Source organism: Cnephaeus nilssonii, assembly GCF_951640355.1.
Source record: "Cnephaeus nilssonii genome assembly, chromosome: 19".
In the NCBI taxonomy this organism is placed as follows: Eukaryota; Metazoa; Chordata; class Mammalia; order Chiroptera; family Vespertilionidae; genus Cnephaeus; species Cnephaeus nilssonii.
This window is the reverse complement of record NC_137090.1, coordinates 8,987,972-9,015,335: the sequence shown is the minus strand read 5'-3', so window position 1 is coordinate 9,015,335 and position 27,364 is coordinate 8,987,972. Positions and strand designations below refer to the sequence as shown.

Here is a 27,364-nt window from a genome sequence, read left to right as displayed (position 1 = left end):
AATAGGATTTTAATGTAGCCATGTTACTTATTCATAAAAAAAAGCATTCCCATGTTTTAGATAAGAAACAAATAAAGTACATAGTACCCGAGATATACTAACTGCATGCCAGAAATTATATTTTAGATTTAAAAGGAACTAAAAAACACAATGTATCAAACTGGAACAAGGATTTATTTTTTTATTTTTTTAGGACATAGATTTTTTTAAAGTGGAAGGGAATACCTTAGTAAGAAAGTCATTTAGGAAAAGTGATACCAAGTTAATGGACCAAAGAAATCTATTAACTTAGGTCAAGATATGAACAATAAGATGGTGCAATTATAAAGAAGCCAGTTAAACAAAGGATACATGATATAGCTAGATATTTGGCTGGTATTAATTAATTGATAAATATCTGGCAGGAGGTTTCTATAATATGTCATATAATAACTGAATTCTTATATAAAAAATCAACCACAACAAAAGGACTTGGAAAACACCATATATTCCTCCCTATCTCTATATTCTACTGAATCTTCTAGAACAGAGATTTTCAACTGAGGTGCCACAAGAATTTTTAAAACATGCAATACCTGACTATGTAGTCAAGGGCAATGACCTCTTTTCCCTTAAATTGTCAAATAAAAAAATGACAACAGCCAACACAACAAGAGCTGTCCTGTGTGAATGCCCTGTCTTGAACCATAAGTAGTGGTTAAAAATAAGTAGTACAGCCTGGTTGGCGTAGCTCAGTGGTTGAGCATCGACCTATGAACCAGAAAGTCACAGTTCCATTCCTGGTCAGGGCACAAGCCCCAGTCAGGGCCCATGTGTCCACAGGGCTCCATCCCCAGTGGGGGGCATGCAGGAGGCAGCCAATCAATGATTGTTTCTCATCAGTGATGTTTCTATCTCTTTCCCTCTCCCTCTCTGCAATCAATAAAAATATACCTTTTAAAAATAAGTAGTACATAAAAATGATTAGAAGACACAGCCAAACCACTGGTTGTGGTCATTCTTCTACAGAATAAAAATTAGAAATTGAAAAAGTACATTTTTAATATAATTGGAATATTTTAACACTAGGGAGCCAAAAATGAATCTTTTCAAGACTCAGATCAAAAGTGTACTTAGAGATGACATCAATGAAAATGGCAGAATAAGGAATTTTGAAATTCCACCTCTCCATAAAATTAACCCAAAAAAATGGTCAAAATTTTTTGAACTTTGGAAATTAACCAAAGTCTTGCAACAACCCAAGTAGTGCATATTCAAGAAAAAAAAAAAAGTTGAATCCCATTAAGAACAGAGTTTGTGGCATTTTCATTTACCCCAACTCCCAGGTCAGGAACAGCCCTAAAAACAACAGCTTGCATTGCTGGTAACCGAGGAACCAGAACAGATCTCTTTTTCAACGTGATGTAATTATTTGTCCACACCTGTCTGGTTGCTTCCTGAAAGACCAACTCAAAAGGGGCCCAATGCTAAAGAAACTACCCCACTTTGTCCAAAACATTTACAGGCAAATGTTTTAGTCACAGCTGCCTGAGGGACAGGTAACAGTTGGAGCAAACAATGGACCAAACGTAGAGCTTGGGAGGAAAGGGCCAGAAAATGAGATGTCCATAAGGGCATTGAAAGCTCCCATATATTCCTGGGAATATAGAAGGCCACACGCATGCCCAGGGTTGTGCACATGTCCAGGAAAGACTTGAGAAGGCCCTAACCCAGTGATGGGCAACCTTTTGAGCTTGGTGTGTCAAACTTCGCCAAAAAACTGAGCATAACTTGTGTAGTGTGTCACTTTGAGGAAAAACATTATTTCGCGATATTTATAGTTTAAATAACATAAATATAATTGTTATATATAATTGTATTTAATAAACCAAAAACTAAATATTTAGTGCTGACACGCGTGTCAGAGGTTCGCCATCACTGCATCACCTCTGGTTGACTTTGAGGCTTTACAGAAGCAGGATGTGAAGGCTAAGTGAGGCATAATTATAAACTGTCTGGCTAAGCATTTAAGGGATACCCTCAACGTACAAAAAGAACTCAATTAAGAGAATTTTTGGTTGCAGGTATTTAAGGAAATCTCTGTACAATCACTTAGCTGATTATTAAGCTAATAGAACAGAAGTTTCGGTGGCCACACAAGTCAAAGAATACACATTTTACAGAATTAGTTCAAAAATACACTAAACAAACAACACTACAATAAGCAGCATTAACAAACCCGGGAGAAAAATGAATAGAGTTGCCACATTTTAATACTCAAAATGTCCAATCTAAAAAAAAAATGCAATGTATGCAAAGAAGTAATTTGCAAATAATATATATAGGGGTCTAGTTACCCACAATAAAGAACTCTTATAGCTCAACAATAAAAGTACAAATAACCAGTTTTAAAATGTGCAAAGATTTTGAATAGACATTTCTTCAAAGAAGATACAAAGGGACAAAAAACATAAGATGCTCAACATCATTAGTCATTAAGGAAATACAAACCAAAACCACAATGAGATACCCACCAGGATGCTATAATTTTAAAAAAGGAAAACAACAACTGTTGGCAAGGATATGGAGAAATTTAAACCACTGTACATAGCTGGTGGAACGTAAAACTGTACAGCTGCTGTGGAAAGCGATTTGACAGTTCTTCAAAATGTTAAACATAAAATTACCACATGACCCAGAAATTCCACTCCTAAGTACATACCCAAAAGTATTGAGCCCTCCTTGGCTGCTTAAAGATTGGCTGCCAAGATGAACAACACAGGAACTATCCCAACCAGCAAGTTGATGACCAGCAGACTACTTTAGTGGAAACAAATGCTCATTGACATCCTTCACCCTGGGAAGGCAACAGTACCCAAGACAGAAATTCAGGAAAAACTAGCCAAAATGTGTGAGACCATACCAGTGTCATCTTTGTATCTGGGTTCAGAACCCATTTTGGTGGTGGCAGAACAACTGCCTTTGGCATGATTTCTGACACTCAAAGAAAAATGAACCCAAACAGACTTGCAAGATATGGCCTATAGGAGAAAACAATGACCTCTAGCCACCTCACTACAGCCAGAACATGTAAAGCATAGAATAAAACTGAATCATAGGGAGGGAGTATTATTGACTGAAAAGGTAATGTACGAGTTAATTACACATTTCATTTGAATATGTTTGTAGTTAGTAGTGCCAGATAGATCTTGGCCATTACACCTTGTATTTCATGGATGGGATCAGTTTAAATGCAAATTTCACATTACTGAAATAAATCATTTAAATACTCCAGATAGACTCTCGATTCCAGTAATTACAGGCTGTTGTTGTTCCTTGTGATTAAGCCCCTCCAGAAGATGATAATATTGTTTCTTGGTATTCTTTCTTTTCTTTTTTTAAATAAAAATATTTTTATTGATTACAGAGAGGCAGGGAAAGATAGAAACATCAATGATGAGAATAATTGATTGACTGCCTCCGGCACGCCCCCTACTGGAGATCGAACCCTCCCCCCCCCCCCCGCCAACCCGAGCATGCTCTGACTGGGAATTGAACCATGATCTCCTGGTTTATAGGTTGATGCTCAACCACTGAGCCACACTGGCTGTACAAATATCTATAAAACTGTTTTAATATCTCACTCCCAGTCTTCATGAGGAAGAATTATAGCAAAAAAGGTTATCAGATTAGTTTTACTCGACATATGGATAATATACTAACAGCTTTTTGACCAATGGTGACTTACTGCATAGGTATCTGAAAGGAAATTACTACCTGGTATGGTTTACACAGAATATTTGTTCATGGTTGTTTAAGAGAGTTACTTAAGTTGGTTAATAAGTATGGCTAATAAGCCAAAGTATTGGTTAAATTCCCATACTTTGCAGTCTCCACAAAATTAACTTTGCTCAATTCTATGGTCACAAATCAAGTACTAGTATTACTCAATCCTAACAAAACATCTTATAAATGACTGCTATGGTTCAAAAAAAAAAGAATGGGTAAATTGTTCAAAACAACCTATTCTCAGCATACCCTAGAGGCAAGTATAACAGACTTCAAGTCAACTAGATTAAAGTTCTGGCTTTTATACTTAGATATTTAATGTTGGGAAAAATAACAGCCTTACAGAGCATTTGCTTTCTATAAAATAGCAGAAAAATAACCTGTGCCTAACATACAAGATTCTTTTTAAGTTCAAATGAAATGATAAATGGGAATATGCCCTTTAATGTGTAAAACACTATATTCATTACTTGAGATAGTTCAATATATGTCCTAGGGGTTAGTAGGACATATACGAGGGTTATACAAACACACACACACACACACACACATATATATATATATAAATCTGTATACCTGTAAACCTACTTTTGCTCCACCTGGTATAATGAATTCCTGGAACTACTGCTGAAAGGGTTACTTTCCTATTCCTCTTTTTCTAACCTTGTTTAATTTCTGCTTAAGTCTCTGAGGGATGTTGCTTTAGAGAGCAGGGGTTACTCTGATTAGCTCTATCATTGGTAGTACTCTGTTTCATTTCCCTAAAGATGTATCAGTAGAACCAAAGAAATTACTAATAAAAACCTGCAGATTTTTTCCTTGGTCCTTCCCTGTAAACACGGAGAGAATGTCATAGAAAAGGATAATTCATACTCCTATATTTAAAAATAAATCCTGAGAGTAAAGTGGTAATATATTTTTTTGTTGTTGATGAGAGAGAGAGAGAGAGAGAGAGAGAGAGAGAGAGAGAGAGAGAGAATGAATGAATTCATTGTTTGTTTGTTCCCTGCTGGGGGATCAAAGCCACAACTTGGGGCATTGGGACCATGCTCTAACCAAATGAGCTACCCAGCCAGGGCTTAAAGTGCTAATATTTTTTGAAAACAGGGTCAATGGATTTTGTTTTTCTTTAAAAGCATTAAAGTAAAAAGAAATTTAGCCCTGGCTTTGTAGCTCAGTTGGTTAGAGTGTCGTCTCGATATGCCAAGGTTTCGGGTTCAAGCTCAGGGCATGTACAAGAAGCAACCAATGAATGCATAAATAAGTGTAACAAGAAATCGAAAGTCTCTTCCTCTCTCCCCTTCCTCTCTGCTCTCTAAAAATCAACAGAAATAATAAAATAAAAGCATTAAAGTATAATGTATCTCTTATAAGCAGTCTGGTAACAGAAAGTGTGAATGCTTTTCATCAAATTGGTTTTTATCACTCCCATATATCTATCACTGCATTTACTAGAACCCACCAAATTATTTTTCTTATGTATCTTTCTTCCTAACTAGACTACAATCTCCCTGGGGCAGACAATTTTTTGGAACAGCTTTGTATCTCTAACACCTATCAATATCTAACACATAGTTGGTGCTAAATAAATTTTTAACAGAACTGAATTCCTACCAATAGCATGCCTTGGTTTTCTATACCCAGATTTTTCTGAGCCCTGAACAAGGTCAGATAAACTTTGCTGAGCTTTGACACATATCTTTGTTTTTGGGAGGATGAGAGGCTGTATAGTGTGGTGTGATGGTTTCATTAGTGAAACGATGTACTAGATCACGTAAAATGTACAAACTGTAAAGTAACTATATATTAGGTGCTGTACATTTGATTAGGTGCAGACCTTGTTTCAAGGGCTAAACATCTAGAATAGAATAGAAACCTGAGAAAAGGGGTACTGATTTTATGATTTCAAATTTATGATATATAAATTATTTCCCCAGGGAGTTCAGGTTGTAAATATAAATTATCTTTGTATTCCTTTTCCATGTTTTTTTTTTAACATGCCAAAACATTTATTTTATTTTTTATTTATTTATAATAAATCTTTATTGCTCAGATTATTACAGGTGTTCCTCTTTTTTTCCCCTCCATAGCTCCCCTCCACCTGATTCCCCACCCCACCCCATGCCCTTACCCCCCGCCACTGTCTTCATCCATAGGTGTAAGATTTTTGTCCAATCTCTTCCCGCACCCCTCAGACTCCCTTCCCCTTGAGAATTGTCAGTCTACTCACTTTCTATGTCCCTGATTCTATTATATTCACCAGTCCATTCTGTTCTTCAGATTTTTTATTCACTTGATTTTTAGATTCACTTGTTGGTAGGCATGTATTTGATGTCCTTTTGTTGTTCATAATTTTTACCTTTATCTTTTTCTTCTTCTTCCTCTTCTTAAAGAATACCCTTCAGCATTTCATGTAATCCTGGTTTGGTGGTGGTGAACTCCTTTAGCTTTTTCTTGTCTGTGAAGCTCTTTATCTGGCCTTCAATTCTGAATGATAGCTTTGCTGGGTAGAGTAATCTTGGTTGTAGGTTCTTGCTGTTCATCACTTTGAATATTTCTTGCCACTCCCTTCTGGCCTGCATAGTTTCTGTTGAGAAATCAGCTGACAGTCGTATGGGAACTCCCTTGTAGGTAACTGTTTTTCTCTTGCTGCTTTCAAGATTCTCTCTTTGTCTTTTGCCCTTGGCATTTTAATTATGATGTGTCTTGGTGTGGTCCTCTGGATTCCTTTTGTTTGGGGTTCTGTGCGCTTCCTGAACTTGTAAATCTATTTCTTTCACCAGGTAGGGAAAGTTTTCTGTCATTATTTCTTCCAATAGGCCTTCAATATCCTGCTCTCTTCTTCTGGCACCCCAAAAATCCGGATGTTGGTACGCTTAAAGCCATCCCAGAGGCTCCTTACACTATCCTCACACTTTTGGATTCTTCTTTCTTTCCACCTCTCTGGTTGGGTGTTTTTTGCTTCCTCATATTCCAGATCTTTGGTTTGACTCTTGGGGTACATTGATCTACAGTTGAGTTTCTGTATATTCTTTATTTCAGACAGTGTATACTTAATTTCTGACTGGTCCTTTTCCATTTTTTTTGGCATTCTCATTAAGGTCCTTGAAGGTCTCTTCAAGTTTCTCAGCGGTTTTTAGAAGATTCTTGAGTAACCTTATAAATGTGGTTCTGAACACTGTGTCATCCAGTTTACTTTCCTCCATCTCTCCCATTCGTGACATGCTTCTGTGTATCCGCATTTTGGCTGCCTCCCTGTGTTGATGGAGTGGCTTTGTGTGGTAGGTGATCTATAGGGGCCAGTAGCTCAGCTTCCCCAATCACCTGAGGTGGTCGCGCTTGGTACACCCCTTTGTGGGCTGAGTGCAAAGTCTTGGTGTAGTTAAGCCTTGATTGCTGTTGCTACACTGGGAGGAATTGACCTCCAGGCCAAGTGGCTGTGACGACCCGCTGTGTCTATAATGGAAGAACTGCTGCGCTGGAGACACGCTTATGGTACAGGCCTGTTTCAGAAGGGCTTTGGTGCTCACTGAGTCCGCCTCCCGAATGTGTCACTTATGGATGTGAGGAGTTGAAATCTGGTGTCTCCCACTGACCACTAGGCACACTGGCTTCTGGATCTCCAATGGGGTGTAGTTCAGCTACTGTCTGAGGCCACCCTGCAGGAGCTACCACGAGAACCACAGTCCTCTCCTTCCTGCTTGGAGCTTGGAGGCTTTGGAGCTGTCTGCACCGGGTTGTGAGTTTACTATGTTAAACTCAGTTTTTCAGCGCCTGTGCCCTGAATGCTCCCCCTTCTTTCCGTCTAGTTGTAGAACTTCCACTCAGCCAGCTTTCCCGTGGTTCTGGGTGATAGACGTTTTGTCTTTTAGTTGTAGTTTTGAAATTGTTGTGCACGGCAGTAGTTTAGATGTTTACCTACGCCGCCATCTTGGATCTCTCTTCCATGTTTCTTTAACAGAAATTTATATCACTCTCTCTTAGGAAACTTCCATTCCCAGATCTCCCATTCAGTGGATGACAATAGTCTGAAGGGATTAGTACTGTGCAGAAACTTCACTAGTGAGTCTGATAGCCATTCAGGTTGATACTTATTAATCTCTACTACAGAATTCAGTTGTCATAAATGAAATTTAGTTTTATTTACTCCTCCTTAATAATGTCTGTTTAACTCAGGGGGAGTAGTCTTAAAAAGTAAAAGTTCTGGGTTTAGTCTTCTTTTAAACCAACATACATTATATTAAATTTAATCTTTAACTAACTCCAATTTGTGTTAAACTAGAGAAACAGACAACTAGAGATCTCATTTTACTAAGAGCTGTAAAGATAAAGAGATGTAAATGGTTTCCCCCCGGGGCTCAGTGTGAGTTCACAGTCTGTGTGGAGATCTTCATTCCTAATTTAGAATAAACTTTTCTGTCTGGATCAGAGACTGATGAGTGCAAATAAAATTTGTCAAATTTAAGGCCTACAATCCATCTTTTGAGGATTGTAATCTCAATATAATTATTCTTAAGGAATGTGTTGACCTCAGTAAAACTGCATTTGTTGTTGTTGCTGTGTAGATCTAGACTTGGGAAGCTTCTTTGTTATAAATCCAGTCAGCTTTGACAAAGAATACTGAATATTAAGTCCCTTATCTTCCTGAAGTTACCATTCATGATGATATAAAAAGTTCTAGTATTAACCTTTTGCACTCGGATGTCGAGTGTGACTCGACACGGTTAGCATTAGAATAAAGGAATCGAGAAAAAAGCAAGCGAGTGCAAAGGGTTAAATAAATGTGTAATGGAGAATTCTAAGATATATCAGGTTTCTTTCCTACAAATGGGTTGCAGAAATAAGTTATGATGCAATTTTTTTCAACATAAGCTTCTTTACATGAAGAACATGTAAATTTTCAAAAAATGACACAAATGCATGTGGGAAAAGGGTACTGGCAATGCAGTGCTCTTTTTCAAAAAATAAATGCATTGCTATTTGTGCATGTTCAGTCACGCCATAGCTTAATTTTCTACAAATCAGAAAATGGAGTTTCTGGGGTAAAAGCTGACTGATCTCAGTGTTTTAAATGTCAACTTACAACCGAGTGCCAGATTTTCATCTTAGGAGACATTTATCCATATCTGCCTAACAATGAATACAATAATGGTTACAGTATAAACTCCAGATTAAAACACTGCTAAATTATTACCATTCAACTAGGTTGATTAAAATTCACAGAAGTTCCTATTTAACAAACCCAATATATAAAACTAAATCAGATGAATTAAAGATAGTTACATTCTTTTCTTTATAAGAGAAATTTTCCTTTAAATAGTAAATTCCAAGCATTGAAAACGATTTATAAAAAGTCTACTTAGCCCTGGCTGGTTTGGCTCAGTGGATAGAGCATCTGCCTTCAGGCTGAAGGGTCATGGGTTCAATTCCTAGTCAAGGGCACATGCCCTGATATGGGCTCCATTCCCAGTAGGGGACATGCGGGAGGCGGGAGGTGGCTGATCAATGATTCTCTCTCATCATTGATGTTTCAATCTCTCTCTCCCTCTTCCTTCCTCTCTGAAATCAATAAAAATATTTAAAAAAAATTTTTTTAAAAAACATTTCTACTCCACAAAGTAATATAGTAATAGTTATTATTTACTGTACAGTAGATAATTTGCTAAATGCTACACAAACATTATAGAATTTAATTCTCACAATCCAGTGCAGTAGGTAGTACACCCGTTTTGGATAGAAATTTGAGACTTGGAGACATTAAATAGCTTGTCTAAGTCAGAGAGATGGTAAGCGGCAAGCCAAGGTTCAAACTGACTTCAAAGCTAATGCTCTTAAATAGGGTATAATACTCTATAAATCCTAAGAATTTTCATTTAATAACAGCACACTATTAAGTACAGGATATCACACAACCTTTATATATCCATTCCTCCCTCCCCTGGCAAAGGTGTTCATTTGGACAGATATTGCAGCTGTTTTTTTCTTCTAGTGTCTCCTTCCATTTTTACCAGAATTCAAGGCAAAAATAAGCAGGAGTCAAAAGCAGAATATATGTTAAGATCACAAAGGCTGTCTTTATGAGCAGTTTTATATAAAGAAATATAAAAATACTGGCAATAAATTGAATATCTAATTGCTGACCTACAGCAAATTGGGAGATTTATTTACAGAGAATCACGGAATTACCATGCTCAAAGGAACTTTAGAGTTGAGACAGAGGTCCAAAGAGGTAACTTACCCAAGGTCACATAGATACCAGTACATATATATGTGTGTTTATGAAAAATTAAAATATATATGGGAGTACTTATTTCATAGTTCAGAATTACTTCCCTTTGTAAAATCCTTAAGATATCGCCTTCACACTTTCATTCTTTCCTTACTCAAATTAATTTCAAAATTAGAACATTAAATATATAAATGATCTGGTTCAAAAAATAAAATGACAAAGGATGACATATTCTAAAAGGGAACTCTAGAAAACCTTGCAGTTAACATTTATAATTAACATTAAATTGTTCATTTGCAGGAAACTGCAAATCCCTTTTCTTTTTCTTCTCCCCACTCACCTTCAAAAAGGAAAACAAAAAAACAAAACAGGTTTTGTTGGTAACTGCAATTCAGGATATAGTGAATTGGTAATGACCTTCCCTGGGCCTAAACTGTCAACCAAGAATGACACATGCATAAGAACAGGCACTCCTCTACATTAAAAAACCTGCCCTAAGCTAGAAGTTTTACTGTTTTCCTTTTGCCTGTCCCTCCTGCCACATAAATTCCCTTACTCAGTAGACAGTAAAGCACCCAGAACAGCTAAACCTGTGGCATTCTTCTTATTGTTGCAAATTATAAAAAAAACTAATAACACTTTTCCATTTTTTACTTTTCATTATGAAATTATTACCTACCTGCATCCTATAGCTGATCAGAAAGTCACACTCACCAACAAATACCATAATAGTACATCTGATTATATAAAGTTATATAATTAAGCAAGCTGAAACACAAATACTTTTGCCTAGTTCCATATCACCACCTATTGTTAGTTGCTATTAAGTTAACATTTTCAAATGAGTCCAAGTGCATTAAGACATAAATCTGTAAAACCACAGTTGAATGCCTTCATTTTCCTGAGTCAATTTTGGGTGGGGGTCTGACCCAAGAATTCACTAAGTCTGGAAGGTCAAGTAGGAAAACTATAAAGACAACTATGCGAAAGCAGCTAAATTTGGTCAGTTTAAGGGCATTCTTTCTTCTTCCTCCCTCCCTTGGATTTTCCTGGTGTAACGGAATATTTTATTTTGAACATCTAAAAATACCCTTCCAAAACCACAGTAGTAGTTAGATTACTAAAATTTTAATTCATTTTCCAATCTGTCACCAGTTGGGAAACAGTAATCTAAGGGCTAGGCATGGAATACTTAGCTGTAACAAAAGTACTTATTAATTTGTAGAAAAGAAAATGAGACCAAGACTTGAAAAGAAAGACAACTCTGGAAATGAAAATAGAATTTTTACAGCCCTGGCCTGGTGGTTCAGTTGATTGGAGCGTCCTCCTGCACACCAAAAGGCTGTGAGTTCGATTACAGATCAGGGCACATACCCAGGTTGCAGGTTCAAATCCCCGGTGGGACGTGAACAGGAGGCAAGCAATCAATGTTTCTCTCTTACACTGATGTTTCTCTCTCTCTAAAATCAATAAAAATATTCTCAGTTGTGGATTTAAAAGTATGTTTTGTTCTGGCTGATGTGTTCAGTGGTTAGAGTGTCAGCCTGATCACCGAAGGGTTGAAGGTTTGATTTCCAGTCAAGGGCACGTACCTGGGTTGTAGGTTAGATTCCCCCACCCCAGTCCGGGTGTGTTCAGGAGGCAACCAATCGATGTGTTCTCTCTCACATCGACGTTTCTCTCTCCCCACCTCCCACTCTTTCTAGAAATATCAAAGGGAGGTGAGTGTGTGGAGGGGAATTATCCTCAGGTAAGTATTAACAACAACAACAACAAAAGAGAATATGTTTTGTAAAGTTTTTGCCAAGCTAAAATATTTTAACAACATGTTAATTTTTTTTTTAAATATGTTTTATTGATTTTTTACAGAGAGGAAGAGAGAGGGATAGAGAGTTAGAAACATCGATCAGCTGCCTCTTGCACACCCCCTACTGGGGATGTGCCTGCAACCAAGGTACATGCCCTTGACCGGAATCGAACCTGGGACCCTTGAGTCCGCAGGCCGACGCTCTATCCACTGAGCCAAACCGGTTTCGGCATAACAACATGTTAATTTTTAAATAATGAACTACCACATAAGTACATGATATAATGTTACTGTACTTCAAAAAGTAAAAAAGGACCCATGATTATACAATAAAGAAACATCAATAACACTATTCAAAAAGGGCAGATTGTCTGAATGCACCTATAGAGCATAGACTTCTAATTTGGATTTTCTATATTAGATTGCTTTCAAATCAATCTCTGAAGTGTTAACACAAAAAAATAATAAATAAAGTGTTAAAAACAAAAGTCCTTAATATTACTAGTACTCTTTCTCATTGCAATGCCTTTCAAATAGAGTGAAATGACTCTCACCCACTAGAAAAATATATATAATTTTCCACATGCACAGAATTGGAAAATATGGTTATTTACTGTGCAAAATATCCTTTAAAAAATAGAACCTTAAGGGGGAAAAAGGTTATTATTGCAGGCTTAACAGTACTGTGCAACTCAGACTACAAAATTTGTTTTGGCTGTTTATTGATTCATTGATGATAGCCATTTTTTAAAATAAATCTTTACTGTTGAAATTATTACATATGTCCCCTTCCCCCCCCCCCCCCACTGACCTCTTCCAACCCCTCCTCCTCAAGCCTTCACCACCCACTCTGTGTCCTCGTTATGCATATACGCATATGAGTTCATTGGTTGATCTCTTCCCCCCCCCCCTCCACCCTCCCGTCAGCCTACAAATTTTAAAACAAAAATATCAGAGTGGCTGTTTGTTTCAGAAGAAATGGCCAAAGAAATATGGTCCTCTGCTTTTATTCAAAAATTACAGATTCATAGGATTCTGAAACAAAGGAAACCTTTATAACTGATTCTAACTCCCTTGTTTGCAGAGGGAAATGATCAAATCAGGGAAGTGAAAAGAAATGATGAGGCCCTGGCTGGGTAGCTCAGTTGGTGCGAGTGTTGTCAGTATACACCAAGATTGCAGTGTGATTTCCAGTCAGGGCACATACAAGACTCAACCAATCAATGCATAAGTAACTGGAACAACAAACCGATCTCTCTTTCTCTCTTAAGTCAATTTTTTAAAAAATGACCAAAATTATAGTTAGTTGGTGGCAAAAATCAAGATTTAATATCCAGTTATCTTAACTCGCACTGTAGTATGTTCTTTCTGCCACACCATCTTTTATGTTTTTTCTTATTTTGGACAAACTGAATTAATAAAATGAGGCAGGCTATAATATTATAGATTTATCACAGTAGCAGTGAGGTATAATCCTATGTAATAAAAGGCTAATTGTCCCCTCGACTGGGAGTTAGACTGGGAGTTCAATCAGGGGGCGGGCTGGCCCCCCAACCGCCCGCAGCCCCTCCCCCCAGCCGGCCTGATGGCCATGATGGCGGCCAGCTGGACTGCCCCACCCATGCACAAATTCATGCACCAGGCCTCTAGTAAAAAACAATAATGAACAATACTTCAAAATACCCAAATTAGAGCATATCACTTCCTAAATGTATGAGGTACAATGAAAAGCAATAATGAACAATACTTCAAAATACCCAAATTAGAGCTTATCACTTCTTAACATCTCCAGATACTAAATAAACTATAAGATAACATATATCAGTTAATATTATCACTATAAACTTTTTAAATGTTAGACTTTTTTTAAAAAAACATATTTTTATTGATTTCAGAGAGGAAGGGAAAGGGAGAGGGAGAGATAGAAGCATCAATGATGAGAGAGAATCACTGACTGACTGCCTCCTGCCCGCCTCCTACTGGCAATTGAGCCCACAACCCAGGCATGTGCCCTTGACCGGAATCGAACCTGGGACCCTCCAGTCCACAGGCCAGGGCAAATGTTAGACTTTTTAATAAACCCAAATAAGATAGAACTTTTCCTCTAATAGTACTATGTTCTCATAATGGAGCTACTAAGATAAAAGCATGACAAAGTAGAGAGGTTTAACAACAACAACAAAAAATTAAATGTACACGCCTGTCACTAATCTCACTGAGTGTTAAGATAACACTGTTTACAGAACTTAAGATGAAGGGTTGCTTCATTCTCTTGATAGCAAAGACAAAATAAAATATAATAGATGAAGAACTTTAGGAAGCTCTTCTCCACACATTTTATGGGCTTTTATGCTGTTATGCTAAAACACAGAGCAGAATGATAGAGTGGAGTAAAAAATGCAGATTGGAATCTTGGCTCTCCTTACTTGTTGGCTGTGCAACTTGAACACTTCTCAGGCCCCCGTTTTCCTCGACTGTAAAATGGAATTGTGAGAATCAGAAGTAACTGAGGTAAAACACCTAGCTCAGTGCCTGGATTTGTAGGAAGCATGAAATAACTATTATTAAATTTGAAATTACCGCCCTAACCGGTTAGGCTCAGTGGATAGAGCGTCGGCCTGCAGACTGAAAGGTCCCAGGTTTGATTCCGGTCAAGGGCATGTACCTTGGTTGTGGGCACATCCCCAGTAGGAGGTGTGCAAGAGGCAGCTGATCGATGTTTCTAACTCTCTTTCCCTCTCTCTTCCTCTCTGTAAAAAAATCAATAAAATATATATATTTTTAAATTGAAATGACCAAATTTGCTGAAAAACAAAGTTTACTATGAGTAATAAGTATTTGAATGATGAATTTCAATTAAGAGATTAGCCCTGACCGGTTTGGCTCAGTGGATAGAGCGTCGGCCTGCGGACTGAAAGGTCCCAGATTCGATTCTGTCAAGGTCATGTACCTTGGTTGTGCGCACATCCCCGGTAGAGGAAGTGCAGGAGGCAGCTGATAGATGTTTCTCTCTCGTCAATGTTTCTAACTCTCTATCTCTCTCCCTTTCTCTCTGTAAAAGACCAATAAAACATATTTTTAAAAAAGAGATTAAAACAATTGGGCACACATTACATTAATGTTTAAGGATTATTATTATTGTATTGATTTAATGCCAAAGTGATAAGAGAAACGAACAATAATAATTTTTACATCTCTATCAACTCTTCTATCCAACAATCATCTACTTTGGCTATTTACTTATGGGATGCTACATATCTGGCTAACAGGTTGTGTTCTCTCTTGATTGTAACTTAAAAATTTTTTCTATACCTCTATCCCTGAGTGTGAGATTTAAAGTGTGTGGCCTTCAGGTACAACATTCTAAAGCATAATACATAGGATATCCCTATAAAAAGATTTTAATGAATCAACTATAAAAAGATAAGCATTGGTTATCTTCTCTCTGCCAGGAAAAAAAAATGTGGCCAAGAAAAAGGCAACAATTTTTCACTTTTCATAATCATAACTAATTTAAAATTAGTTGCTATAAAATTTTCCTGCACTCACAAAAATTCTCAGAGATCAGGTGTCTGCTTACAATCATAAAATTATCAGTCCTTTAAAAAGCATCTTTAAAAAAATAAAAGTATTCTGAATATTGAGAATTAAAAATAATTTGATGTAAACATTTTAAATATGAAAAGCCTACTTTATCTTGTCTATATCTTCTATTCACTAAAAGTGAATATTTAAAATGTTTTCAGTAAATTAGCAATAAGTGTATTCTTCATAAAAGATCAAATATCTTATTGTTTTACTATTTGTAAATTAGGAGAGTAAAGAAATGACTTTAAGAAATACCCAGATTAAAAAAGAAAGAAAAAATGAAACCCATTAAACACACACCAATTCCAGCCCTTTTCATTTGTATTCTAGCATGGAACGCTTCCCATAATAAAAGAGTAGCTTTTGGTTTACAAACACTTTAATCATGAACACTGTACAAGGAGGGTTCCCCCCGCCCCTTTTTCTTTCTTTTTTTTTAATCTTCTCAAAAACGTTTAGAAAGCTCTAACTGCCAGTTACATATCAATCAAGGTAAATAGACATGCTTAATAAAGCAATAAATTTTCTTATTATTTTAGTACCATGACTACAGATAAACTACGAATTAAGATATAAATTATAAAAAAACCTGCAATTTTAAAGCACATACTACAAAAGAACTCTTTCCAACAGTTACACAACCTAAAAGTGTGTAGCAAAATAAATGATACAAAGCTGGTTGCAATGGCAAAAGGCTATATTCCCTACTCAAATCTTCAGTATTTGAGGGCTTTCAAGATTCCTATTAAGTGCCAAATGTCTGTTCAGTAATTTTAATGACAGTGCCAACTTTTACAGTAGAACCAAATATGAAAACACCCAAAATTAAGTTTATTGGGTCTCTCTACATTAGGGCAACATAAAGTAAAAACCCAATCATGTCCACCAGAACGCTTTCTTCCTGTGATTAAGATAAGCATTAAAGCACTCAGGAGACCAATTCCTTCATTTTTCTCCACTCCCCGCTTGCAACATCGTAGTCCTCAATGTATACCTCCCCCCAACCACTTCCTGTCTTGACATTGGTGGACAAATTAAAAAAAACATTTCCCCCATAACCGTAAAAAGAAATCAAGGACGAGGCTAAACTTAAAGACCTGCAGGTAGCAATTTCACCCTCTGCACCTAGTTGGCAAGTTTTCTGCAACTTTTGTCTCACCGTCTTCCAATTTCATCCTTCAAATGGAAATGAAGAAAAACACCCAGCGAGCAGTACACTGAGCTGTGAGCGATCCCAGGTCAGCCTGACTCCCTGCCAGAGAAGGCCAGGTAACATCTCCTCCTCTTGTGGAAGTTTCTCTCTCTCAATCCCCTGGATAAGCCTCCCGGGACAGCACTGCTGTAATCCACCCGCAGTTACAATGCTTCCCTTCCCGAAGGAATCACTTCCCCGTACGGCGACTCCTCTCTACAGACGCTTTCCCGATGTTTCCTCACGTCCTCGCCCGTTTCTCAGGTTCATGTCCATCCACCTCCCTCGTCAGAGAAGTTCTCAGAGACAGGCAGGCTTGGAGCGATTTCCTGCCCTCTCTCAGACCTCCGTCCCCATCTCCAAGCCTGCACACAGCGGAGAGTTCCCAGAAACAATGAGCCACAAAAGCACCGACGAAACGGGAAAGAAGAGGAAGTATCAGAACAATACCCCGACCAAACGCGGCGGCGAAAACCCGTGGTCGTCTCTCCCGCACCCCCCCAGCCTGCCACCCCCACTTCCCTAGTTTGCCCCAGGTCTCTACAACTCGGACAAATGGCCCCCCCTGGCCCGTCATCTCCCCCCCTCGCTTCCCGAACAAGGTGGCAGAGAGGAAAGCCAGCGCCGGTCGGTGGGAGCCGAGATGCTTTCTCTCCCGGGGGGAGGGAGGCAAGCCAAGGGTTGTGTAAAGAACTGAGAGCCGAGGGATGCTGGGGGGAGGGGAGAACCAGGGCGCCAGAGCTAATCCCCCCGCCGGGGGCCCACGGGTGGAAGAGGCGGGAGGCGACCAGCTCGGAGGCCCGGGGGAGCCGGGCTGCACCCGGCTTTCGGGCCGCGAGGATGGGGAGAGGAGTCTGGGAGCGCCAGCGGCCGGGGGGTGACGGCGCCAGGCAAAGGGAGGAGGCTCCGTGTGGGGCGAATGTGGGGGGGCACGGGGGTAGGAATCGCCTCCCTCACGCCGCCCTAGCCCCACCAAGCTCACACCTCAAACCTGCTCTTGGTCACTCCGTTCACGTCCCTCCTCATGAGGCCGGCGGGTGCGGCCGGGGCCCGGCGCTGCGGCGAGCGGAGTGCAAAGGCGAGCGGCCCCGGGCAGGCCCGGGAGTTCCGGGACCGGGAGGAGGCCGAGGAGCGGCGGGCGGGGGCCGCCGGCGGGGAGAAAAGACCTCTCGGCTCCGGCTGGGCCTCCTCCACCTCCCGCGGCGCCGGCGGCGGCGGCCACTTATCGTCGCTAGCTCTTCTCTCCCCTCAGCCTCAACTTCAACCCAAAACAAAAACACTCGCCACCTGCCAGCAACGCCGCTCCTCATTGGGCAGAGCCGCCCGGGCCTCGGAGCAGCGTGGGGAGGGGGGGGGGAGGAGCGCTCGGCGGCGCGGGACCACCCCTCCCCCCACCCCCGGCGCAGCCGACGGCGGTCGGCCCGGGAGCAGCCGGAGCGCGGGGCGGCGCGAGCCCGCTCTCGCCTCCCAGGCCGGCAAGCCCACCGCGAGCCGGAGCGGCAGGGAAGTGTCTGTGTGTCTGTGTGTCTGTCTGTGTGGGAGGGGCTGAGGCGGGTGCTGGTGCGCGCGTGCTCGCGGATCCGGGAGAGCGAGGAAAGCCGGACCACTGCACGCAGCACCGGAGCCCCCAGCTCTCCTCCCCTCCGCGGGCCTGGAGCACGCATCAACCCACCAAGCACTTGAGCTTTCTGTCTAGTTCCTCCCCAGCCCCCTACGTCTTGTCGCTTCTCTCCCCCCCCCCCCCCCAATAGCCTGTGTTGCCACACACGTCCTTCCCGGCCACCCAGCTCCCTTCCCCTATCACTCACTGTCGCCTTGAACCCAAAGTGCAGCAGGCGGTCCCTGCTCGGAGCCATTTTCCTCTTTCTGGTTGTCGCTAGATTGGGACAGTGCTGTTGTTGCTGCCGCCGCTGCCGTAGCTACCGCTGCCGCCGCCTCCCCCGCCCCCGTGGATTGCATTACCCGGTGTTGCAGGGAAGCCTGGAGGGCCGCTGCGGGGCGTGGGTCTCCCTGTGCATGAATCAGAAGGGCAGGGGGATAATTGTGCTGCCCACTGCTCCGGGGATATGCAGCGAGGCTGCACCTCGCACCTTGGGGTCGGGGGGTTCAGTGCTGGAGCTGGGTGACTATTCCTTTAGCTGGGGGAGGGGTGCACTTTGGTGGAAGTGGGGGCAGGCGAGGCAAAAGGGCCTTTGGCTTCCCCCTCCTCTCCGCCACGACCGCCGCAGGCGCCCAATGGGCTTACTGCCTGCCCGTCCTCCAATCAGGGCTCCGGTTGGTGAGAACCTGAGCCTGACGCCACTTTGGCGGGAGAAACAAGCGTGTCTGGACGAGTAGGCGGGGGCACTTATAGAAAGGAAACTGACATATATATGACTCCTTAGGTTGTGTCATCACGTTATTATGCTTTAGCAACTGCAGTCCTCAAGGTCTGGAAATGCATGATAGAATTTACATGAATTAAGAGTTCACCCTTAAAACAAGGACAAACCACAGAATCATGTCCCAAAGATAAATTAAAAACTATCAAATTTCAACAGATATGTTTGTCTTCATACCTCGTTTAATTCGCAGTTTTAGTGACCAACTTTTTATGAATCTCATTACGAGCTTACGAACAAATAGTGCTGGAGAATTGTAAAAAAAAAAAAAAAAAAAAAGGCATATTTTAGCTGTAAGGCTTATTACCAAACTCTTCAAGCACTTTTATTTTCATTATCCTCAAAAGGGCTTCCTAAGCAAGAAACCTCAGCTTCAGAAACTCATTCTTAGGCCCACAAACCCAGATCTAGATGTTATGTTCTCTCCCCTCACAGGTAGTTTTAATGTTATTGCTTCACTTCAGCCAAAAAAACAGCCTTTTAGTTATGGCTCACCTAAGAGCAGTTTTCTTCTAGCAAAAACTGATGAATTTGGCGACTAAGGCCTGCAGAAAATAGTAAAACTGGCTCGAGCAGATAGATCAAATGAAACTCTCACAGGTCTGTTTCCCTGTTTCAATTATCTTTTCCAGTTAACCTATTTCAAGTTACACTTACTAGAGGAATACTTTTACTTTTTGATAAAATTTTAATTGACCAAACTTTTAAAAAGATGAATACATGAACATTATTCAAAGGTTAAAAACTTATTACACATAGGCATATTACTTTTTATCAAAGAAATTTATTTGCATGTAAATAATCAGGTTCTTTTGTAATGTTTTGGGGGGGGGGGAATCCCAGGTTTTTGTCTTTCAAAAAAATGAAAAACCCCAAAGTATTTACAGAACAGCCATATACACAGAAAATCAAAGATTTTAGAAAAGACCCTCCCCAGCTGCTCCTGATGTACATTTTTAAAACTCAAAATTTAAAGCCCAGCTTTTACAGCTGAACCTGTTTCCCAACCTAGTTTCTGAGATGTTAAGCACTTCCTATCCTTCAAAAAGCTAACTTTAAGGGTAGAAATCAAGGAGGAGGAGGGTTGAAAAGAAGGGGGGGAAAAGGTAAGACAATGAGATTGCCCAGGGATTGTGGATGAGTTTCTTATACTGGCATCTGCTTTAAGTAACTTGACTGAATACTGTATGACTCACAGGCTCCCTGAAAGATTTCATTTTTTGTTTTCTGAGAATTCATGATATTGCTGCACTAAATTTTTAGACGTAGGCCTTAAGAAAAATCTTTCCAAGAGCTACCAACCTCAAGCCTGGTTTTGGCAATTACATCCTGCTTCATCCATCCACCCCCGATACTTATTTTAAAACATACTGATTTTGAACCTGAAATCCTCATGTACATCAGAGCAGGTTTTGACCAAGAACCCCTAACATGAAGCTAAAGACAGAAGAGAAATCAAGTCAAAGAATACATAAGACACCAGCAGCAGAAAACAGGTAGAAGTTGACTTCGTGTCCTTGCCGTCTTTTGAAACAGGAGAATGAGTACACCTAGACAGGAGGGAGGTGTCCCAGGCTTGGTTTATTCTGCCTCTTCTCCTCCACCCTGTGGAGAAATGCAGTGCTCCCTGGTTCTCAGGCAGGGTGAAGCAGTTTAGCCCCGGCTCCCTGTTAAGCAAGTTCAGATGCTGGGTCAGTGTGTGGGGTGTGCCCATCGACAATTCAGGGGCTTATCCTTCATCCAGATCCTAACTCGGGATCCTTTGATCTGGGATGAAGACAGAAAGAGAGAAAAAGCTTCCCAGTTTACTCATTTTGGTATTTGTTGGCTCTGCTTGGGGGAGCTGAGCCCCTGATACTATGCAGTACATTCCCCATAAGATCTTCCCCACCCAGAACAAAAATACCATATGACTTTTTTTTTTTTTCTGCAGAAACCAATGGGACAGGATTCAAAACTAGGTGAGAAACTTGTGAGAAATCCAACCTGGTTGTATGTCTGAGAGGCTGCTACTGTATCAGCATCACAAGATAAAGCACTCTGGTATCACCTTGCCCATGTCCTCCTTAGTGTCACCCAAGACTTTTGACTGATACGGTAACGGATAACTTTTCTTGCTCCACTTTGCAATGTTTCGTTTCCTACTTCTTATTACCTTGGGACACAAAAGTGGCAGAGTTGTTGAGAGCTGATGACCAGAAAAGGGAGAACACTAGAGGAAATCAGAGACAGTCAGGAAAGAAGCCAAAGCTGATTTTCCAACTCTATGCTAACTCCAACCTGCAGAAAGAGCTGAATATAGAAATCTTCTTCAATATCTGATGAAGTCACTCCATTTATCACACACATACATAAATAAATCACCTGGCTTTTCTTTTTTTAATCCAGAAGAGTTGTGCTGGGGACCATGCCCCGTCCTGCTGATACAGGTCCTGAATGGAATCATCAGGAATGGCACAGTGCAGGTGTCAAAAATCAAAGTAAGGCCGCAGAATTTTGAGAGGACCCTCCAAATACTGAGAACTTGTGTTGCACTCAAATGGTCTCCTGGATTTTTATATTTATGAGAAGGGCTTCTTATTGATGTCCCCCAGAATCCAGACTCAGACCTATTTCTCCAAAAAGGTCCAATTGTGTTGCTACACAGTAGCAAGGGTTTATCTTCATGCCCACCTAGCATTCCAGGCTCCCTTACTTCAAGTGAGCTTGAAATTGTTTTAAGTGAACTATGGCTGCACATTTTTTTTTACTGTTTTATCTAAGGGAGCATGAGTGATTCAAGTCTGGACTCCTCCTTGTGAGAAAGGAGCCCAGCTCTCAGGAATGGCATCTGTTCTCCTACAAACAAAATGCTGGGGTGTAGACTTTTGGCACATTGTGGAAATAGGAGAACTATTAATTCTGCAATGGTTTTCATGCCACTGGGTCAGGGAAGCTGTCCCACATTAAACCTTACTGCATCTAAAAACATGTTTACAACCCAAAAAGCCAGCCCAGCTTTTTTTGTAAAGGAAAGGGAGACTATAAATCAATACCTCCACAAGGAGGTAACTCCTAATATTCCAATGATGTCTGAATCCCATGAAAAATCTCCTAAAACAGAAAATACCATTTTGGTTTTTCTCCTTAACTTCAAAGATGGACTCTAATTTGCTTGGGCTTCATGCTAACGTACCAGCACAAGCTACAAGCTCCCTACAACCAAATAAGCCTTGCTCTTCTCTACCTCCTATCATTTTGAACCCTGAACCTCATAGAATTAGAAAGGAATACTGTATAAAAACAGATAAAGGGCTAAAATATTACAAATAAATAGCTAAAATTACCTTCCCTCCCCCAAACACTCCTAAGAAACAGACACAAAACATTACTTAAGTGTCCAAAGTAACCAAAGTCCTTCATTTGCCCATGTCTCAAATGGACAACTACCCAAACAAAGGTGAACAACCTTCATGCAAATGCATCAAGGGATGTATTGCTTTTTCACTTTCTGCCCAGCCCTTCGCATACATGCACTAAAATTGGGTTTAAAACATGGCCTAAAAATGGAAAAAGGGAGAAAAAATATATATGAATATTTCCCACAAAACTGTTTTCCACCCTTCCCTCTCCCTAAGCCCCACCCACCCGGCTCCCTTTTATAAGCAAGTATTTTAACTTTTTTTCCTGGCAAAGGAACAGTGATTCTTAATAATCAAACCCATGGTCTTTTTAGTAGGGTCTGGCTATGCTTTTCTAAATTCACCCAGCTCAGTATCAAGGATATGTCATTTAACATTCTTAAACACCACCTGTCCGACTCACCCCAGATGGTGGTTTGCCTATAAACTTATTAGTTTCTCTCTGGCCATGTTTTTTGTCTTAAAAAGTAAGGTTCCTAATTGCCAATCAGGGCCACATCCATAAGATCATCATCTTCCTCCCCAATCATAAAGTCAGGGCTGAGCCTTGAGGGCCTATCTGTAGATAAGATTGTGTTACTTGTCATCGACAAGGACTGGTCTGAAGAGATGGGTGATTTAGACCAACTCTCTGGCTTGATGCTATGAGATTTTTTCTTGTCTCGGTCTTTGTCCCGATCCCGATCTTTGTCTTTTACTTTCTTCTTTTCTTTTTTGTGCTTCTTATGCTTCTCTGTGCTGTACTCTGGAAGTGGTCGGATACCATCATCTGAGCAGGGACTGTTCTGATAAGATTTCTCTGCTATGGAGGAGCCTGACTCACTTTCACTATCCAGATTCTGAGGGGTATATGCTGGTGATTTACTATGGCTGGGAGAGCCACGCTCATGCTTTGGAGTGGAACCACTGATGAGTGGAGAGCCATAGTTTTTGGAAGAGGCCATCTGAGGCCTGAGCCCTTCTCCACTACTTTCCCCAGGTTTCTGCAAAGTCACTTTGGCTTTAATGCTAGGGGAACCCCCATCATGCTTGCTGATGATAATTTTTGCCACACCTGTGCTCCCCACATTTTTTGACTCTGAAGTCTTCTTAGATGAATCCACTGAGCCCCCCGAGGTGGAAACCTTTGATTTATCTTTATCACTTTTCTCACGCTTGCCCTGAAACTCTCCTCCTGACATGTTATGTTTGGAGGACATAGGATGGCTAGAATTTGTGCTCACCCCCACCTGGCCATCCATTGGGTCTTCACCTCCAGGGCCACTGGTGACAACCCCATGCTTCAGTTTATCTATGACAGCTGTTAAGGACGGCTTCTTATTTCTGCTGGGAGATTTCCCTTTGGAACTCCCATGCTGGTTCTGAGAGGATGACATGGAAGAGCCACTTGAGGAAAAGGAAGAAGAAGATGCTGTACAAGAATTAGATGATGGGGGAGTTTTCAAAGAGCCTGAGGATCCTAACCCTGAAGAAGACTTCATGCCAGTGCTTGAACCAGTTCCAGACATATGAGAACCACTAGAACCTGAACTGATAGGGGACTTGGCCTTAGAGGATGGGGGAGTCCCAGGAACAGATTTCATTGGAGAGGCAAGCTTATCAGAGCCTCCCGGTGGCCTTGAATGAGAAGGGGATATGTTTGGTTTACTTAAAGGATTCATAAGTGATGATGGCTTCCCTTGAAGTTTCATCTTGGTGCTACTAGAGCCACTGCTCAGCCCATGCTTGGTAATGGGAGAGGAGCCTGGCTTTCCACCAGACTGGGATGAATTTTTGGACTGGCTAGACCCAGAAGACCCTTGACTAGAATATATACTGCTACTTAACTTGGAACTTGATGAACCTTCTGATTTACTGCTTTTCATCTTGCCTGAGTTGGAAGCAGATGAGGAAGAGGAGGAAGAATGGCTATGGTGGCTTTTACTGCCTGAGGAAGACACAGAACCACTGCTAGTATACTGACTGTGAGAAGAGGGCTTGCCCACCATCACGGTTCCCTTAGGAATCTGAATAGTGATTTTGGGAATGGGTGGTGTGGCAACACCTGGGGGAGTCTGAGATCTTCCTGAACTGCCTGGAGATTTGGATCCACCTGTACTTGTAGGTGGGGTGAAAGGTCGGTTAGAACTGTGAGATGGAGACTTTCCCTCAGTGTCTGCCTTCTTTCGCTTTGGAGGCTTATCTTTGCTTTTGCCATCATTAGAAGGGGTCCGACTGCGCTTTCCTGGTTTGCTATCTAATCCTGGCCCTGACAGACTATTACTGGTGCCATTGCCTTCCTTGACTCTCTTTTGAGTCTTCTCTTTCCCTAAGTCTCCAGTGGTCAATAAAGGACTCTGGCTACCACTGTGATGCTCCATAAGATCTGCAGAACCCAAAGCCTTCCCAGCCACTGCTATAATACTGAAATCAACTGTGTCAGCTTGGCTATTGCCTTTAAACTTAGTCTCCCCATTATCTCCTCCGAGCATTGGTACCCCCAAAGTATTTAGTGCCTGAGATGTAAATCCTTTGAAATCATCATTATCTCCACTTTGGCTGCTTTCATCAAAGTATTCTTCTCCAAAACCACTTTGGCTCTGGCTATTCAACAAATCAGGATTGAAATCTACTCCCTCAGGAAAAAAATGATTGGTAGGAGAGTCACTACTAGGGCTTCCAGCAGCATCTGCAATAAGGTCAGCTGGATCAGTGTATGGATTTTCATTATTATTAGTTTGAAAGACATCAGGGTCAAAGAGGGCACTCTGAGAATGCCCAGAGCTTGAAGAATCTCGAATAGGGGTGCCAATGGGTGGGCAATCGTCACTAGTGCTGGGAAGCTTAGAGGCTTCTTCTGCAATGTCTGAAAGGATATCAGTTACATCTGGGCCAATGCTGTCTGAACTGGATAGTCGGACCATCCTTTGAATACTGGGTTGGGGGTGAGGTACTGGTTGTGGGTAAGTTGTTGGGGGAGTACTACACTGGCTTGGAGCTGGAGTGATGTGTGGTGTATCCAGCGTGTCAGCTGTCATATTGACATCAAAGATAGGGTTTTGAGAGTCAACATCCATTGAAAATAGCTCCCTCTGAAAGTCATCTTCAGTCTGGTGCTTGGGTTTTTCAGGTAGTAATCTTGATGACTTCTTCTTCTTTGTCTTGTTGCTTCCCGAGCACATTTCCATCCGGGGTGAGCCGGAAGAGGAGTTCTGCCTTTCTAAAGGACTGCATCCATAAAGGGTTGAAAAATCCTGGGCAGGATTATCTTTAAGAAGGTTCATGAGCATCGGGTGATTCTTGGTGTTGCCGGCCATCGAAGAGACAGGTGGCGGCGTGTGATGAGGAGGGGTCGGACTCGAGCCAATGGTAGACCCCCCGTTCCCTGTGATTTGCAACAAACTGGTAAGAATTGGGTTCTGAGACACCTTGCTGAAGTCCTCCCCATGGCCCACCGACTCATGCCGATCTTTGATGCTCATGCTCATATTAAACAAGGTGGTAATGGGACCCCCCGGAAAGGTGTTGGTTGGTGTAGTGGTACCACTCATTGGGTTGTTGCCTGTGGTCATGCCATACCCTGGGCTGCTAGCCGGGGGCAGGTTCTTTTTCACCATGTCTTCAACTGTCTCTGCAATGAGGGACAGTGCTGGGGTGTCAGCCTGAATGGTTTCAGCCTTCCTCCGAATAGCCCTCATCGTCACAGGGATGGACATACATCTGTAAGATAAGAAGGAAAAAGAAAAAATTAACATTGCACTAGCTGCTGAATGAAACCAAGTTTTCATTAGAGAAAAGAAGCTTTAATTTTTCCTGAGATTTAGATATGTCCTCAGAGGTTTGCAGTAATGCAATTTTCAGGTAAGGCAAATAACCCCAAAGGCAGGAACAGTTCTGTGAAATGCCAGAGCTTTGGGTAAATTAAAGAGAATATGGACCAGTAGGCAATCGTCAATCTCTTTTGAAGCATCACCAAAAACAAACTAACCATAAACAAGAATCCAAAGAATTAGATATTATAATTAACTAAAATAAAACTGGTATTAACTCAGTAACAAAATGCCTTCCTTCTGGAGCATGACATTTGATTAATGGGATACATGATTTATCTTAATTAATCAACCACTAGAAAAATCTCTTTACCCATCTAAGTTCTAAACCTTAATGGCTTAGATCACCCCAAAACAATACTGTAAAAAGTGCTACTACTGGTATGAAATCTTGTTTATTTTAAAGCAAAGCACTTTCTATCTTATAAATATATATTTATAAACCTATGTTTTAAAACATTTGCTCTAGAACATGTCAGCAACCTTTCTTAAAGGTCCAGTTAATAACAATTTAGGCTTTTGAAGATCGTATGGTTTCTGTCTAACTATCCTGCCATCTTAGCTGCAAAACCACCATAGAAAATATGTAAATGAATAGACATGGCTCTGTTCCAATAAAATTTACAAAATGGCCCACTGGTATCTTTTCAAGAAAAATCTCAAAATTACACAATGTTTCTGGAAAGTTGACTGGCTTAAGTATCTTCCCACATACTGTCACTGACATGTTACAAAGAGGATAAGTAAAAAAAGACCTACAGCCCTAACCAGTTTGGCTCAGTGGATAAAGCATCAGCCAGCGGACTCAAGGGTCCCAGGTTCAATTCCGGTCAAGGGCATATACCTTGGTTGTGGGCACATCCCCAGTGGGAGATGTGCAGGAGGCAGCTGATTGATGTTTCTCTCTCAGCTATGTTTCTAATTCTCTCTCCCTCTCTATAAAAAATCAATAAAATATATATATTTTTTAAAAAGACCTACATCTTATTTCAGCTCTCTTCCTCCTACAAGAACCCTAATGCCAGGCCTGAAGTTACCTACCTTATACCCTATTACTCTCATAATGATATTTTAAAAACCAAAGCTCATATTGCTTTAGAATTGAAAGCAGAGGAGAGTGAATTCAAAGCAGTGACTAAATGTTTTCCTTCTAAATTTCCAATTCACTCTAATACTGAAAAAAACATCA

General features: G+C 40.9%; 2 protein-coding genes across 8 annotated transcripts in view; both read right to left on the bottom strand.

Moving 5' to 3' along the window:
- Positions 1 to 18,825, bottom strand: part of FBXL20 (F-box and leucine rich repeat protein 20) — a 66,212-nt gene extending 47,387 nt beyond the window's left edge. The window contains exon 1 of one of the 3 annotated variants that reach the window (XM_079797439.1): positions 18,393 to 18,825. In XM_079797439.1, the coding sequence (XP_079653565.1) occupies positions 18,393 to 18,440 (48 nt within the window). In that variant the 5' untranslated portion in view covers positions 18,441 to 18,825. Of the gene's footprint in view, positions 1 to 2,701; positions 3,487 to 17,568; positions 18,358 to 18,392 lie in introns of those variants that run through there. The other 2 variants (XM_079797438.1, XM_079797440.1) reach the window with 2 other exon arrangements.
- An 897-nt stretch (positions 18,826 to 19,722) lies between these two features.
- The window catches only part of MED1 (mediator complex subunit 1), a 30,626-nt gene continuing 22,984 nt past the window's right edge, over positions 19,723 to 27,364 (bottom strand). For 2 of the 5 annotated variants that reach the window (XM_079797421.1, XM_079797422.1), the window contains one exon: positions 20,491 to 26,065. In XM_079797421.1, the coding sequence (XP_079653547.1) occupies positions 22,843 to 26,065 (3,223 nt within the window). In that variant the 3' untranslated portion in view covers positions 20,491 to 22,842. Of the gene's footprint in view, positions 26,066 to 27,364 lie in introns of all 5 variants that reach the window. The other 3 variants (XM_079797423.1, XM_079797425.1, XM_079797424.1) reach the window with 3 other exon arrangements.